Source organism: Pelodiscus sinensis, chromosome 22, assembly GCF_052426305.1.
Source record: "Pelodiscus sinensis isolate ZL-2025 chromosome 22, ASM5242630v1, whole genome shotgun sequence".
Lineage (NCBI taxonomy): Eukaryota > Metazoa > Chordata > Testudines > Trionychidae > Pelodiscus > Pelodiscus sinensis.
The window spans coordinates 19,518,774-19,536,303 of record NC_143073.1 but is presented as its reverse complement, the minus strand read 5'-3'; the positions used below and the strand labels follow the sequence as shown (position 1 = coordinate 19,536,303).

At 49.3% G+C, this 17,530-nt stretch overlaps 1 protein-coding gene across 1 annotated transcript in view; it reads right to left on the bottom strand.

The window, feature by feature from the left end:
* Positions 1-7,978, bottom strand: part of LOC102446821 (IgGFc-binding protein-like) — a 66,756-nt gene extending 58,778 nt beyond the window's left edge. The window contains exons 1-6 of the mRNA XM_089772726.1: positions 7,600-7,978; positions 6,635-6,900; positions 5,841-6,439; positions 3,209-3,773; positions 1,158-1,756; positions 434-998 (exon numbers count right to left, since the gene is read on the bottom strand). Of these exons, the coding sequence (XP_089628852.1) occupies positions 434-998; positions 1,158-1,756; positions 3,209-3,773; positions 5,841-6,439; positions 6,635-6,722 (2,416 nt within the window). The 5' untranslated portion in view covers positions 6,723-6,900; positions 7,600-7,978. The remainder of the gene's footprint in view (positions 1-433; positions 999-1,157; positions 1,757-3,208; positions 3,774-5,840; positions 6,440-6,634; positions 6,901-7,599) is intronic.
* Between the last annotated feature and the right edge of the window lie 9,552 nt (positions 7,979-17,530).

Genomic DNA, 17,530 nt, shown 5'->3' with positions numbered 1-17,530 from the left:
TGCCCAGGATGGTGAGCCTGTGCTCTGTCATCAGAGGAAGTCAATCCCAGGCTCCATGTACATGACTCTACTAGAAGCTCTGAGTGCAAGTCCAAGGGAAGAAGAAATACAAGAGAAGAGCCCTGCCTACTGCTGTGTATGCGGATGGATGACTAGCAAGCAAGCTGAAATCAAGAAATCATACATACGGTATTGACTGTATGAGGGTTGGATTGGGAACTGCCTCTTCAGATACAGTCTCAGCATAAAACACAAGGCTCAGTGGCAGTTGCAAGGGTGACCTTCCTATGGGCCTTTCCCAACACTGCCCAGCTTGGCTTTGCAACCTGAACACTATGTGCATGTAATTTTGTGCGTGTGTTTCTGTTCGATTCATTTGCCTGTGCTTGCAAAAATACTTTTGTTCCTTTACAGAGAAATCATGGTCACTTACCACAAAAAGCCTCGCTCCTCCAAGGGGAGATGGTGATGTTGGCTCTCTGGCAGGCGGCTGCGTATGTCTGAATGGACTCGCACAGGGCACTGCCAGCCCCTCCTGACACACACAGGTCAAAGATGCAATCAGACAGATAGGGGCCTGGCTCAACCTGGGAGTGGCAGGAGGAGAACGGCCCGTCAGGATCCTGGATCACCCAGCACTGGGACTTGGACTGCACCAGACTCTCCTCATCTTCACACACAGGGCAGGAATCGTGGCAGCCATCGTCACAGCCAGGGACAGCCTCCGACTTCCAGTCCGCAGCAAAGTGGAAGGCGTCCTTCCCTAGGGAGCCGTTATGGGTCACAAAGTCGTCCTGAGCGGCCCCATTGAAGTTCCCACACAGGCCGCAGGTCTGGCCTCGGTACTCTGGGGGCAGGCTGACAAAGAGGCTGTGGGCCAGGTCGTAGCTCACACTCAATCCAGAGTCAGCTTGCACAACCGTATGAAACCCAGCCTGATAAATGAGGATTTCTCCTGCTTTGACACTCACTGGGAGGGTCTCAGTGACCCCATCAACCTGGCAGAGAGAAATAGCAGCAAAGAGATTAATCCAGGGGATGAATCCTAAAGAGAGTTCAATGCCACATTTGGGGAGGAAGTTGAATAAGTGAGCCAGCAACAGTGTCTATCAGTAATTTATGCACTGCCCCAGAGTTCACTAGCCCCAGGGAATTACCTGGACTGTCCCATGCTGACCCCTCTGCAGGTGGATCTCAACTCCGCTCACAAGGACAAACACCTCCGACGTCACAGCCACAGGGACATGGGGCAGGTTTTCATTCTTCACTTCCACTCTGAAGAAGGGCAAGGACTTTGATGCCGCACACAGTTCAGCAAAGACATATCTGCAGGTGCCCTGGAAGTCGTAGCGCTTGCCGTCAAACGTAGTGTAGTGGGGCAGCCCAGACGCCCAGCAGATGCCGTTGGTTCTCTCGTGGCAGCCATAAACCCCCCGGCGAGTGCCACAGGATTCCCCGGGAGCACAGGCAGCGCTGGAGCACTGGACAGCGTGGGAGGAGCCATTGCACCTGCACAATCTCTGGCAATTTTCTCCTTCCCAGAAGCTTTCCCCCGCCAGGTGATATCTGCCATTGTGGGTGCAGCCGCACTGCTCCCGAGGCACGCAGTCAGTGCCACTCAGCACAAAGCCAGGGTCACACTGGCACCCTTCTTGGCATGCAGTCCGGCAGCGGGAGGGCACAGCTGGGTGGGCACAAGAGGCCGGGCAGGAAGGTCCACAGAGCTCATAGTGGCTGTTGGGGGGGCAGATTAACTCTGAAAGGGACATGAAGAACCGTGGTTAGAAATACAGAAGGGATACTACAGGAATCCTCCCAGGCAGGAAACATAGAGAATTAAAACAAATCAGGAAGGAATGAATATTCCTTTTTAATGTCTGTTTCTTGATCGATATTCAGGTTTTGTATTCAGTTACAAAATCATGTTTTCTATAAATAATGGATGTACTAAGTGATACAGGTGTGTTATTACACCTCCGTTGCTAGCACTGTTGGCTGGACTATAACTTTCACAAGAAGTCCTACACCAGGGGTGGAGAACCTAGGACCCAGCTTAGCTGGATCCAGCCCTCAAGGCTCAGGACCCCTTCCAGCATTGGGAAGCCCGCACTTGTACTCCTGCCCCCCGCCACTCTACCACGGGTCTGGAGCACACAAGATCTACTAGGCTGCCCTAAGCTCTGATGCATGAGGGGAATATGGAGAGAGTCTTTGTGCCTTTCTCCTCCTCCCTTGATGGCCATGTCTGTGAGGATTTTTTGTTGGTTTAAATATACATATTTTTTGCTTCTCACTTGCATACAACACATGCCTGATTTTTCTGAGGGTCAAATGTTCCCCACCCCATCCTACACTATCACACGGGAAGAAAAATCCTGAGAATCCTGCAGTGCAACATTTGTAGAGTATGCTATACTATTCAAGTTGTTGAAGATACAGCACTTTCTTACTAAATCTTGCAGCTGTACAGTAGACACTTAAAAATCCCTTGGCATTTCTCCAAGAGCAGGGAATGAAAGCATTGTCCTCACTAAAATTGTCATTCAGCAAAAGTTCTAATGTCTGAAGCTCAGTATAGAGATGTGATCATGTAAACAGTTAACAGCCATCTGTTAACTTTCATGGTTACATGCAGGCTCCCCCCGCCATTCTGCTGCCTCTATATTAGGGGCAGCAGCTTAGGGAGGTGGGGTCAGTAGGAGCTGGTGCTCTTTTAAGCATGCTCTCCCAGGGAGCCACCTGCTGCCAGCCCCTTCCCCAAGTGCTGCTGCCTCTGATACAGAGGCAGTAAAGCAGGGGGAAGAGGCAGGAGCCAGTGCTCACAGGGAGCCTCTTGCCTCCCTCTTCCCCCCGCTTTGCTGGCTCCGTTTCAGAGGCAGCTGCACAAGTGGAGCAGCAGGAGGCTTCATGGGAGCCACCTTCTTCCTCATGGAAATGTGGAATTTCTGGAAGTTTCAGCTATTACCAAAATAAACACATTTTAACATCCCTAGCTCAGTATATACCGCTCCTGGGAGAACAATATCCGCTGCATTGCGCTATATAGTCAATGCACAGTGAATACCTATGTCATTACTTTCTGGGGTACTTGGGACACCATAACTGGGAAGAAAGGTACAAATCAATGAGACTACTCAATGTTTCCAAGCCCAATGGTTGAGTGATTTATGGGCTACCATTCATGAAGGCCCCTGAAATCAGTGCTTACCACACCCAGCCAGCTGTCTCCATGGCAGTATGGTGATGCTGTGACTTTGGCAATGCACAGCATAACTCCAAAGTGTATTGCACAGCGTTTTGTGGCTCCCTTTGGTGACACAGAGATCATGTACACAGCTCTCCAGGGACATCGGAGCACTAGTAAGGTTGCTACAATGTTTGAAAGGTCCTTCCATGTCTGTGAGGATCCCACAGTAGCTCTGATCTCTGTACTTGTGTATAGTTCCTTTGTTGCATTCTGCTTGCGGACCAACAGCTGTGCAATGGAAAGGGGAATTGACATCCTTCCAGCTAGTCACAAAAGAGACAAGGTTGGGAGCCACAGATCCATTGGGCATCCTGAAATCATCACTTTGGTTTCCATTGAAGTCTCCACCAAGCCCACAGAGCAGCCCAGAGTAAGTCTCAGGTATAGTGATAGTCACGTAGTGGGACCAGTCATAGGATACAGAGAGGCCAAATTCTGTCTGGACCACAACAGATGAACCGGTGTAATAGGCATAGAGTTTACCTGATGCTAGGACAAGGGGCAGATTGACCAGCGATCCATTCACCTAAGGGGAAGAATTCAGCATGACCAGGAAAGGCGCCAAAAAATCAGCATAATGTTTGCAAATAATAATCTCCTTCCTGAGCCCCTTCTGGCATCAGCTCTATCATCCTTTGCTTCAAACTGTGCTGGTGTGTGCAGGAGCGATGTGTGTACAACTCCCTCCCACTCCAGACAGCATTCTACCAACCCCTCCCTTCTTTGCTTCTGCAGTCCCCTGCCCGGCTCTCCCCCCTTAACAAGAGGGTCTTTGCCCCCTTCAAGTACCAGTCTCTGCACACTAGTACCACAGGCCAGGGTGCACCCTCATTGCAGAGATTTGATTTGAGGCTGCTGGAGAGACCCAAGCAGCCCCTTTGCAACACAGGTTCTTTGTACAGGGGAGAATGTTCAGGGCTTCTCTGTTCTGTTGAGGGATGCTAAGTTTCTCCAGCTCCCAAGGAAGCTGACAGCAGTATGAGAGCTCCATCCCTCTGAAGACCCTAATGTCAATTGATTGCTTGGAAACAAGTAGAGAGAGGAACAAGGAAAAAGTACCAAGGATAAACTGACTTAGGGCTTTCCACACTACAGAGAAGGTAGAAGCTGCTGCAGTCAATCTTCCAGGGTTTCAATGAATGAATCTGTGAAAACAGCTCATCTGAACCGAGGGCCCTGCCGCTGGTGCCGGTAGTCCTGCTCCTATGAGGACTAAGGGAAGGGCTTCTGTCAACCTCCCACTTTGTGGGCGGCACCAAAATGCGATTTAAGATGCACAACTCCAGCTATGTTAATTACATCACTGGAGTCAACGTATCTTTATTCAAACTTATCCCCTAGTGTGGACCTGGCCTTAGGGAAAGGCAGAGGGCTGGCCTTCCAACGCCTGTCCTCCCTTGCCCTGAAGTGTAGGGAGGGGCAACATCTCCATGGGAGATAGGAAAATGGGTGGGAAAGGCTGAGCTATAAAGCAGGACACTATAGGGGTTAGCAGGTAACATTTTCAGATCCCTCCCTAATTGTCAAGTCCCCTTCCCATTAGCAAGAGAAGTTAGAAAACAATTAAATTCAAGCTCTCACCTGCAGGGCCAGCTCTAAGTTTTTTGCACCCCAAGCAAAACATTTTTTGGATGCCTCTCCTCCCCCCTTTGCCCACTGCAGCAGGATAGGCACTGAGAAGGAAAGCGCCCCTTTCACCTTGCGGCTCTTTGACTCCCACCATGCCCTCCGGCCAAACCCAGTCTACGTCCTGTCTCCCCTCCATAGACATCCTGACCCATGCCTCCCCACGCACTCTCAGAACCCAGTTTCCACCTTCTCTCCCCTCCCAGACAAACCCAACCCTCCAAATCCTCACGTCCCTTCCTCACAGCACGCATAGAAACATCAGAGTGCCCTGGGGGAAAGGTGAAAGTGTCACGGGTCCCCTTTCTCTGCAGCTGTACACACCTTTCCCCGGTGTGAAGCGGGGCGCCGCGGGCTCCCCTCCCCTGCAAGAGGAGAGAGAGGAGCCACCAGGCCAGGGCTCGCCTGCAGCCGCCGTAAGGGACTCTGCGGCCAGTGGCTCCTGGGGGTGCTGCCAGGGCTGGACTGAGCCATTCTGGTGCCCCGGGCAGACAGTTTAATTGCGCCCCGGGTTGGGGGAAGGTGCATGTGCAGCCCCACCTCTGCCCGGCGCGTGGGGGAGGGCACGTGGAGCTGGTGGCAGCAGGGCAGCAGGGCCCCTGGCTGTGCAGGGCCTCGCGGCCGCAGGGGGAAGGGTGCTGCTGGCCAGTGCTGCGGGGGTTAACGCGGACCCTACCACCGGGACCCTGCTCCCCAGGGCAGCGGCAGCCGCATTGGGCGCCCAGCAAACTTCAGTTGTCGCCTAGCAGCCGCCGGGAGGGAGACTGCAGGGGGCAGGGGTGGATGGGCTCCGGCATCCTGCCGCATGGCCCCCTCTCCTCTCCCTCTTCCCTCCCTGCCTTTGTCTCCGTGCTGCCCACAGGCAGGCCCGCATAGGGCAGTAAGGCTGGCCGGAATGCTGCCCCTGGAAATATTCCGCCCCAGGCATGTGCTTGGTTTGCTGGTGCCTAGAGCCGGCCCTGCTCACCTGCACTTGGCCGTGCTCTCTGGCTGCTGCAGCAATATGCTGCCCGTAGACATCCAGCTCCACCAGGCGTGTCCAGGATGCTGTGATGGCACCCCTGTGCTCATTCTCCACCTTGACAGTGAAATCGGGGAGATTCCCAGGGGGGCCACAGTACTTGCTCAGGGTGTATTTGCAGGTTCCTTCAAAGTCAAAAGTAAGTCCATCAAAAATGTGATAGTGGGGGTGACCAAACACCCATAAGTCACCAAATTTCACAGGGTAGCAGCCTCGGACACCATCCACAACTCTGCACGTCTCCAGAGCCCCGCAGGCATGATCCTGGCACTGCATGGGCTGGGCTGGCTGGCGGCAGCTGCATTTCCTGCTGCAGGTGTCTGTCAGGATAACCTCCTCTCCCAGCTGGTGATACTGCCCTTCCAGCGTGCAGCCGCACTGACTCACAGGCACGCAGCGTTCCACATCCAGAACATACCCTTCCCGGCAGAAGCATCCCGCCACGCAGGGCTTTGTGCATGGAATGGTTGAATTAAGGCTGGCACAAGAAGCATGGCAGGGAAGGCCGCACAAGTCAAAATAGGAGTTGGCTGGACAAGTGACCCCTGGGGAAGAAAAGGAACAAAGTTACCTGTACCTACAGGTGTTTTACAAAGTTACACATTTCCCACAAACACTCACATTCTTTTCATGACTGAGTATCCCAGATTCTTTGATGATCTCTTCCATGGCATAACTTCTCAATGCCCCTTGGGGGCTCTATGAATTTAGAGGAAAACAAAAGACTCCCTGTTGCTTACCACAGTCCAGTCCTGGTCTCCACTTTCCTACTTTCACGCCGTGAAAGGCACACATCTCATCATACGACTCGACAGCTGCACACAGCATGCGATTGCCCTGGCCATACTGGCAGAGGTCGTAGACACAGGAGTCGTAGTAGGGGGTTGGGCTCTCGTGCCAGTGACACTCAGCAAATGGCCCAGAGCGGTTTGTTAGGATCCCACACAGCTGCTGGAATGCATTCAGGTTTGTACATGCCTCTGTGTTACCAGTATCATTCTTACACCTGGAAGTTTCATGCAAATACCAGTTACAAGGTTGTTTCTTTTACCAGAGGCATCTTTTTAATGATTCAGAACAGTTGTCTATTGACAGACCAATTTCTGACATGGCTCAAGGCTTCATACTGAAATTCTGCCTTCCTCACTCCGTGTTTTCTTGATTGATTTTTTACATTTTACATCACATATCACATTTATGAAAAGCAGCGATGAGCTTGTCACAGGAACATAGGATTTGCCATGGATCCCTGTACTTTAAAATCCTTGAGCTAGAGTCACAAAAGGATTCCAGTGCCTAACAGCAATTTTAGGCATTTAATTCCCAGAATCAAGCTTGACAGAGATTCACAAACCCCCTATTCAGAGGCTGTGAAATCATGGAGGTGCCTGAACTCTCTCAGTGCCTAAATTACACTTCAGTTGTGGGGGGAGCTTTAAATTGTACCCTCCATCAACAGCTGAAGGTCCTGTCCTCCCTGCACCCTGGCTCAGAAGCTTCCCTCAGTTTTGGTCCCAGGCAGGTTGCTGCTGCTTCTCCCATGTGAGACAGATGGGTGGGGGCACAGGAGATAAGGGAGTGTTACTCAGATCAGCTCTCTCATGTGTCTCTCCCAAAAGAAGTGGGAAATGGGGTCACAGTTGGTTTTACTTCTCATTCAACTCCTGATTACTTATCCACACCCTAAAGCCATGTCTGTACTTACTCAGAGGTTCACGCTGTGCTGGTCTGTCTTCCCATGTTCAATTAGGCGAGTCTAGTAAAGACCTTCTAAATCAAATGCTGAAGGCACCCCAGTGACACTGGCACTCCTCAAATTGTGAGGAATAAGAAAAGTCAATTGAAGTATCAAGCTCTGGCTGTGAAGATGGCAGGGAAGTTCAAATTAAGTTATGTCAATTACATAGCTGGAGTTATGTATTGGAATTTGAACTTCCACATAAGGAGAGACATGGCCTAAGAGTTAAACTGTTTGGCTACGTCTACACTACAAGTTTTCTCAGGAAAAATATGCAAATGAGCAGGGCTCGCCGAACTGTGGCAAACCCCGCTTGCCAGCAGCGCTGTCCAGAGATCTGCGCATACGCAGATCGCCTGAACCCGGCTTTTCCGGGTTGCAATCTACTCGCTGCGGGTGAGTAGATTGCATTATTTGTCGAGCCCTGCAAATGAGGGACTAGTTTGCATGAGTCATGATCTCATTTGCATATTTTCTGCCGATCCATTTTTGTGCTGGGCTTTTTGCGCAAAAACAAGCAATGTGGATGTTTTCTTCTCATGCAAAAACCCCTTTTTCTGCAATATCGGTAAACCTCCTTTTTTGGGGTCTAAGGAAATGAGAACATAAGAACAGCCGTACTGGGTCAGACCAAAGGTCCATCTAGTCCAGTATCCTGTATGCCGACAGTGGCCAGCACCAAGTGCCCCAGAGAGGGTGGACCGAAGACAATGATCAAGTGATTTGTCTCCTGCCATCCCTCTCCAGCCTCTGACAAACAGAGACCAAGGACGCCATTTTATCCCCTGGCTAATAGCCTTTTATGGACCTAACCTCCAGGAAATTATCTAGCTTCTCTTTAAACTCTATTATAGTCCTAGCCTTCACAGCCTCCTCTGGCAAGGAGTTCCACAGGTTGAATACACACTGTGTGAAGAAGAACTTCCTTTTATTAGTTTTAACCCTGCTACCCATTAATTTCATTTGGTGTCCTCTAGTTCTTCTATTTAGGGAACTAATAAATAACTTTTCTTTATCGATCCTCTCCACACCACTCATGATTTTCATAGAATCATAGAATCATAGGACTGGAAGGGACCTGGAGAGGTCATCGAGTCCAGCCCCCCGCCCTCAAGGCAGGACCATGCTCCGTCTACACCATCCCTGACAGATTTAACCTGTTCTTAAATATCTCCAGAGAGGGAGATTCCACCACCTCCCTTGGCAATTTATTCCAATATTTTACCACCCTGACAGTTAGGAATTTTTTCCTAATGTCCAATCTAAATCTCCCTTGCTGCACTTTAAGCCCATTACTCCTTGTCCTGTCCTCAGAAACCAAGAGGAACAAATTTTCTCCTTCCTCCTTGTGACACCCTTTTAGATATTTGAAAACCGCTATCATGTCCCCCCTTCATCTTCTTTTTTCCAAACTAAACAAGCCCAGTTCATGAAGCCTGGCTTCACAGGTCATGTTCTCTAGACCTTTAATCATTCTTGTCGCTCTTCTCTGTACCCTTTCCAATTTCTCCACATCTTTCTTGAAATGTGGCGCCCAGAACTGGACACAGTACTCCAGCTGAGGCCTAACTAGTGCAGAGTAGAGCGGCAGAATGACTTAACAAGTTTTGCTTACAACACACCTGTTGATACAACCTAGAATCATATTTGCTTTTTTTTTGCAGCAGCACACTGTTGACTCATATTCAACTTATGGTCCACTATGACCCCTAGATCCCTTTCCGCCATGCTCCGTCCTAGACAGTCGTTTCCCATCCTGTATGTATGGAACTGATTGTTCCTTCCTAAGTGGAGCACTTTGCATTTCTCTTTATTAAACTTCATCCTGTTTACCTCTGACCATTTCTCTAACTTGCTAAGGTCATTTTGAATTATGTCCCTATCCTCCAAAGAAGTCGCAACCCCACCCAGTTTGGTATCATCTGCAAACTTAATAAGCGTACTCTCTATCCCAATATCTACATCATTGATGAAGATATTGAACAGTACGGGTCCCAAAAACAGACCCTTGAGGAACTCCACTTGTTATCCCTTTCCAGCAGGATTTAGCACCGTTAACAACAACTCTCTGACTACGGTTATCCAGCCAATTATGCACCCACCTTATCGTGGCCCTATCTAAGTTATATTTGCCTAGTTTATCAATAAGAATATCATGCGAGACCGTATCAAATGCCTTACTAAAGTCTAGGTATATGACATCCACTGCTTCTCCCTTATCCACAAGGCTCGTTATCCTATCAAAGAAAGCTATCAGATTAGTTTGGCATGACTTGTTCTTCACAAACCCATGCTGACTATTCCCTATCACTTTATTACCTTCCAAGTGTTTGCATATGATTTCCTTAATTACCTGCTCCATTATCTTCCCTGGGACAGACGTTAAACTGACCGGTCTGTAGTTTTCTGGGTTGTTCTTATTCCCCTTTTTATAGATGGGCACAATATTTGCCCTTTTCCAGTCTTCTGGAATCTCCCCTGTCTTCCATGATTTTTCAAAGATCATAGCTAAAGGCTCAGATACCTCCTCTATCAGCTCCTTGGCTACGTCTACACTGGCCCCTTTTCCGGAAGGGGCATGTAAATTTCACTAGTCGTCGTAGGGAAATCCGCGGGGGATTTAAATATCCCCCGCGGCATTTAAATAAAAATGTCCGCCGCTTTTTTCCGGCTTTTAAAAAAGCCGGAAAAGAGCGTCTAGACTGGCCCCGATCCTCCGGAAAAAGTGCCCTTTTCCGGAGGCTCTTATTCCTACTTTGAAGTAGGAATAAGAGCCTCCGGAAAAGGGCACTTTTTCCGGAGGATCGGGGCCAGTCTAGACGCTCTTTTCCGGCTTTTTTAAAAGCCGGAAAAAAGCGGCGGACATTTTTATTTAAATGCCGCGGGGGATATTTAAATCCCCCGCGGATTTCCCTACGACGACTAGTGAAATTTACATGCCCCTTCCGGAAAAGGGGCCAGTGTAGACGTAGCCCTTGAGTATCCTGGGATGCATTTCATCAGGACCTGGTGACTTGCTGACATCTAACTTTCCTAAGTGATTTTTAACTTGTTCTTTGTGTATCCTATCTTCTAAACTTACCCTCTCTCTGCTTGTATTCACTACGTTAGGCACACCTCCAGACTTCTCGGTGTAGACCAAAACAAAGAAGTCATTGAACATCTCCACCATTTCCAAGTTTCCTGTAACTGCTTCTCCCTCCTCACTGAGCAGTGGGCCTACCCTGTCCTTGGTCTTCCTCTTGCTTCTAATGTATTTATAAAAGGTCTTCTTGTTTCCCTTTATGCCTGTAGCTAGTTTGATCTCATTTTGTGCCTTTGCCTTTCTAATCTTGCCCCTGCATTCCCGTGTTGCTTGCCTACCTCTATCATATCCTCCCTCAGTCTCCTCTTTTCTAAACTGAAAAGTCCCAGTCTCTTTAACCTTTCCTCATATGGGACCCATTCCAAACCCCTAATCATTTTAGTTGCCTTTTTCTGAACCCTTTCCAAGGCCAAAATATCTTTTTTGAGGTGAGGAGACCACATCTGTACACAGTATTCAAGATGTGGGCATACCATAGTTTTATACAGGGGCAGTAAGATATTCTGAGTCTTATTTTCTATCTCTTTCTTACTAATTCCTAGCATCCTATTTGCCTTTTTGACCACCACTGCACACTGAGTGGAAACTTTCAGAGAACTGTCCACGATAACTCCAAGATCTATTTCCTGATTTGTCGTAGCCAAATTAGCCCCCATCATACTATACGTATAGTTGGGGTTATTTTTCCCCGATGTGCATTACTTTACACTTATCCACATTAAATTTCATTTGCCATTTTGTTGCCCAATCACTCAGTTTGGTGAGATCTTCTGGGAGTCCCTCACAGTCTGCTTCTGTCTTCACGATCCTAAACAGTTTGGTATCATCTGCAAACTTTACCACCTCACTGCTTACTCCTTTCTCCAGATCATTTATGAATAAGGTAAACAGGATTGGTCCCAGGACTGACCCTTGGGGGACACCACTAGTTACCCTTCTCCATTCTGAAAATTTACCATTTATTCCTACCCTTTGTTTCCTGTCTTTTAACCAGTTCTCAATTCAAGAAAGGACCTTCCCTCTTATCCCATGGCATGTAATTTACACAAGAGCCTTTGGTGAGGGACCTTGTTGTTGATTTCACCCCCTCTCACCCCACCTATCCTAATCCTAACCCTAACCTATTGCGGAAAAGGGGTATTTTGTGCAAAATGAAAACATCCACACTACTTGTTTTTGTACAAAAACCGGAGTGCAAAAACAGACTGGCAGAAAATAGGCAAAAACGGGCCGGCTCTAAGTTTTTTGCGCCCCAAGCAAAACATTTTTTGGCCGACCTCCCTCCCCCCTTGGCCTGCTGCTGCAGGATAGGCACTGAGGAGGAAAGCGCCCCTTTCACCTTGCGGCTCTTTGACTCCCACCACGCCCTCCAGCCAAAGTCCTGTCTCCCCTCCATACACATCCCTGTCCACCCACATCCCGACACCCCCCGCCCACTCACAGAACCCAGTTTCCACCTTCTCTCCCCTCCCAGACAAACCCGACCCCTCAGTGACCAGACCCAGTCCGCCCTTCTTCTCTCCCCCACCTAATCCACCCTGCGCCCCCTCTTCCCTCCCAGCCAAACCCGACTCCCCCTGCTCCAGACCGGACCCAGTCTGCTCCCCAGTCCCACCTCCCCCCACTGACCGAACTCCGTCTCCTTTCCCGCTCCCCGCCAAATCCTCACGTCCCTTCCTCACACCACGTGCGGAAACATGGGCGCGCCCTGGGGGGAGGTGAAAGTGTCACGGGTCCCCCTACTCCCCTTTCTCTGCAGCTGTACACACCATTCCCCGGTGTGAAGCAGGGCGCCACGGGCTCCCCTCCCCTGCAAGAGCAGAGAGAGGAGCCGCCAGGCCAGGGCTCGCCTGCAGCCGCCGCGAGGGACTCTGCGGCCAGTGGCTCCCGGGGGTGCTGTGGAAGTGCTGAGGGGCCGGCGCGGTAGCGCAGCTGGCTGGCTGCCCCGGGCAAACACCTGGGAGCAGGAGCGAGGCAGAGCGCTGGGTGGGGCGCTGGCTGCGCCAGGGTCCACGCTCCGCACGGAGCAGGAGGAGGGTCTCCCGAGCTCTCCTGGCGCTGATTAGACAAGAGGCCGAAGGGACGGGGATAGGTGGGGAAGAGGGGGTGAAATCAACAACAAGCGGCGCGGCGGCAGTCCGAGCGGGGACGGTGGCAGGCGACTCAGACCGTGGAGCGCAGCTGCCCGCCCCTGAGCTCGCTGGCGTTTGCCATCGGGGGTCGGGGTAGGTGCGGGGCGTGCCCGCTCCTCCCATGGGCTCGGCTCACAAGCGATGGGGCTCAGCGCTCGCCCGCCTCCCGGCTGAGCTGTCCGCCGCAGCGCCCCCTAGGACACCGACGGCGGCTAGCGGAGCGCGCTGTGCCTGCCTACATGCCAGCCCCGACCCGGTTGCCTCTCCCCACCGGCTGCCGCTCCACCGATGCTTGGCTGATTCATGCCCAGGCGGGGTGTATAGGCAAAAAGTGAAACCGCTCCGTTTTTGTGACGGTCACAGTTTCTGTCAAACAAACATGACATTCGGTATAACTGCTCAGGAATTGCTACCTTTGCTGGCTGGTTGCAAATTCAGAGGAACTGTGTTTTTTGCTACCTCCTTGCTAACGGACTCAGGGGATGCTGGTGTTTTGCCTTGGGCGGGGGCCTTTTGCTCCTTGTCCATAGGTCACAAATTCAGAGGAACTGGGGTTTTTGGTCCTCAAAACATTTCCCTCAAAACATTTCCCTGAGAATTGTTCAAAACAGGAAATAGTTAGTGAATTTGAAAATAGGAAAATGAATCCATATAACAGTCAGTTCAATTAGAAAATATGAGATGAATATTGCATACATATAAGCAAGGTCAAAGAATATTAACATGGCCTGATTGTCAAGCCACTGACAACACAGACATAAATTAAGTTAAGGACCATGCACAATTCTCCATTATTGATGTGTAATCAAAAAAGGATGTATTCCATCAATGATGATCTAATGTTTTTTGAGAGTGATATTACCTAGAACCTTGGTTATAGTCATTGCTTGACAAATAATAGAAAACATGACTTGACAGACAGAAAAGGGACTGGCCACCACAAGAAAAAAAATGTACTTAAAGCTAATAAATTCCGAGTAATCATAAGAACAGTATTTGCAAATACATTAGTAATAAAATATGCTCCCTGTTATCAATGCATGCATTATAATCTTCAACTTTCTGCCCTATTTTTCCATGTTTCCTCCCATTGCTCCAGAAGCTACCCTATAAAATGCTGCCTCCTAACCCCTAAAACTCATAGTTCATAAAGCAAATGAATGAACAATAAAACAGTTCTGTATGAATATTGGACAAGTAAACGTACCTTCCATAATGATGTGTGTAGTACATGAAAGTTTTTGCGTGTTGAAAATATATGTGGAACAGATACTGTAGAAAAAGTATTATGGATGTGAATTAAAATAAATAAGTAGAACATATGGGGTGTGTCTAGACTACGGGGTTTTGTCGACAAAAGTGGACTTTTGACAACAAAACTATACCTGCGTCCACACTGCCTTTGAGTTATGTCGACATAACGTCGAGAAAACTCAGCAGTTTTGTCGACATATGTAAACCTCATTCTACGAGGAATAATGCCTTTTATCGACAGAGTTCTGTCGATAGAAGACATTATTGCATCTACACTGTCCTTTGCGTCCACACTGTTATATCGACAAAGCGGCTTGCTTTGTTGACAGAACTGGATGTAGTCTAGACGCTCTTTGTCGACAGAAGCTTTGTCGACAGTATCTGTGGACAAAAATTCTGTTGACAAAACCCTGTAGTCTAGACATACCCATACATATGAGTATGACTTGATACTCAATACTGCATTTAAAGAATCAGTTAACAAAAATGTTAATTGTCAAAAATAATATATTGTAACTAGATTATAGAGAAAATTGTATATCACTTAGTAATGGATGTGAGGTTCTGCACAAAATTGGTCCCTGTTACAGATATAGTACTGGGGTGAGCTTAGCAATTCTATCTATTCTACACAGCCATTAATTCGAACTAGTTAATTCGAACTAGGCGTTAGTCCTCGTAGAATGAGGTTTACCTAGTTCGAATTAAGCGCTCCGCTCGTTCTAATTAAGTTCGAACTAGCGGATCGCATGTGTAGCGCCTCTCTGAGTTGATTCGAATTAACCTCTCTTAGTTAGGGTACGTCTACACTAGAAAGTTATTTCTAAGTCCTTCTTCACACTTAATTTTCCCAGAGAGAAGGTCAGTGTTCTTGTGCAAATACTCAAGGCCAGATAAGAAAAGGGGCAAGATTTTCTGAAAGAGGGGATGATTTGGAGCAAAATATTGCCAATCTAGAAACTGCTAAATTTTTTTGATTAGAACTGTGAAAAACTCAAAGGAAAATAAAAATGCACTAGAAGGCACACAGTGGGGGTACGTCTACACTACAACGTTAATTCGAACTAACTTTGTTCGAATTAGTTACTTCAAACTAAGCTAATTCAAACTAACGGATCCAGACTAAAAAACTAGTTCTAATTAGCGTTTTGCTAATTCGAACTAGCATGTCCACATTAAGTGGACCCTGAACCAGGCTTAAGGATGGCCGGAAGCAGTGCCAGCAGGGCATCAGAGGAGGACTTAGAGCGTGGAGATGCTGTCTCAGGCTAGCCGAGGGCTGCGCTTAAAGGGTCCCGACCCCCACCCCGGACAGACAGTTCTCAGGGGTGCCCCGCTTGCAAAGCAGTCCTGGCTTGGAGTGCCCAGAGTACCCACACTGGGCACATCACAGCACTCGGCCATCAGCCCGACTGCACTTGCCGCAGGCTGCCATCTGGGGAGAGGGGGCAATCAGGGGGGCTGCAGGAGAGCTTCCACCCCAAAAGCCCGCAGAGCCAGCCCAGTCCTCCCCATCGAGGGCTCGTGCCCCATTCCTCCCTCACCTCCTTCCACTTACCCTTCCCTAGCCCCTCTTCTTGATGTACAAAATAAAGGACAATTGTGTTCAAAAACGGAATCTGTCTTTGTTGAACAAAACTGGGGGAGACTGGGAAAAGCAGGTGGGAGAGGGGAAGAGAGAGGCTGGGAGAGGGGAGGGCAACTAAAATGATCAGGGGTTGGGAACAGGTCCAATATGAAGAGAGGCTAAAGAGACTGGGACTTTTCAGGTTAGAAAAGAGGAGACGGAGGGGGGACAGGATAGAGGTCTCTAAAAGCAGGAGTTGGGTGGAGAGGGTGCATACAGAAAAGTTCTTCATTAGTTCCCATAAAGAAGGACTAGAGGACACCAAAGGAAAGGAATGGGTAGCAGGCTTCAAAGTAGTAAGAGAAAGTTGTTCTTCACAAAGCAAAGAGTTAACCTGTGGAACTCCTTGCTGCAGGAGGCTGTGAAGGCTAGAACTAGAACAGAGTTTAAAGGGAAGTGAGATCAAGTCATGGAGGTTGGGTCCATGGAGTGGTATTAGCCATGGGGTAGGAGTGGTGTCCCTGCCCAAGGTTTGTGGAACGCTGGAGAGGGATGGCACAGGGGTCTCACTGGACCACTCTGATTTTCATGCACTCCTGCTCCTGGGTGTCCAGGCTGGCAGCTCTCCTGCCCTAGACGGCCACTTTCCTGTGCCTAGTGCGGAGATCATGGACGAGGTCCACGATGTCCGCACTAGACCAGGCGGGTGCCCGCCTCTTGCGGTCCCGGGCAAACTCCCAGGAGCCGCCAGCCTGGTCCCGGGAAGATGGGGAGGGCTGGGGGGCATCGAGTGGGTGGCTCAATCTCTGCCAGGTGCAGGGTCTGCTGGCTGGGTGCTGGCAGGCTTGCACCTGGCACGGGCACCGTAGCCAGCCCGTGCCCCTTTAAGGGCTCCGGGGCCGGGAGGGGGGCAATAGAGTTTCCCTGGTGTTGGCCAGAGTGGCCACCAGGGAAACCTGGGGAGGGCTAGCCTCCCACTAGTTCGAATTAAGGGTCTACACAGCCCTTAATTCGAACTAGTAAATTCGAACTAGGCTTAATCCTCGTAAAATGAGGATTACCTAGTTCGAACTAAGCGCTCTGTTAGTTCGAATTAAATTCGAACTAACAGAGCGCTCGTGTAGCGGCTATGAAAGTTAGTTCGAACTAACATCCGTTAGTTCGAACTAACTTTGTAGTGTAGACATACGCTGGGATATCACAGTGTATGAGGAATGCAAGGGAAGTTATTTCTGTTCATCACAAGTCACAGGCCCCATCTCAGGACCTGGCTGTAGTGCAGACATGATGTGGCTCAGACACGTGCTCTGGCGCTGGAAAAATCCTCTCATGTTGCAGTTGTACTCTTGCCTGGGGGAATCTCAGTACACTAGGACCACTGCCCAGTGTCCCCCTGAATGAAACTGGCTCCAGATGGTTCCAGCTCCATCCCTATGACTCATCTCCAGTTTCACTGTTCCTTAGAAATGATTCTAATCTGCGTCTAGTTCACATGGATGATTGTCTGGCCACCCTGGCTCTGGTTGTTGCAGCTTTGAATACAGCACAAGTCTGCTCTGTGGCCTGCTTCTGTGACTCTGCTACGAACACTGACATGCTTCCTGTGCTGATTTTGTGGCACCTGTGTCTCTGGCCCTGCTCAGATCCACAGCTCAGCTCTGAGAAATGCTCTATGTAGGGTTCCCAGGTGTACAGTTTTGAACACACAGGCAGTCAGTCCATTATTTTAAATTTCTTTTTTCGAAAACAATTTATAAAGTATTATTGATTCAATAGCACTGTCTTCAGCATGTGATCAGGACGATGGAATGTCCATTGTGACGTAATGGGAAGTGTGCGCAGTATTGGTGAAAACATCTG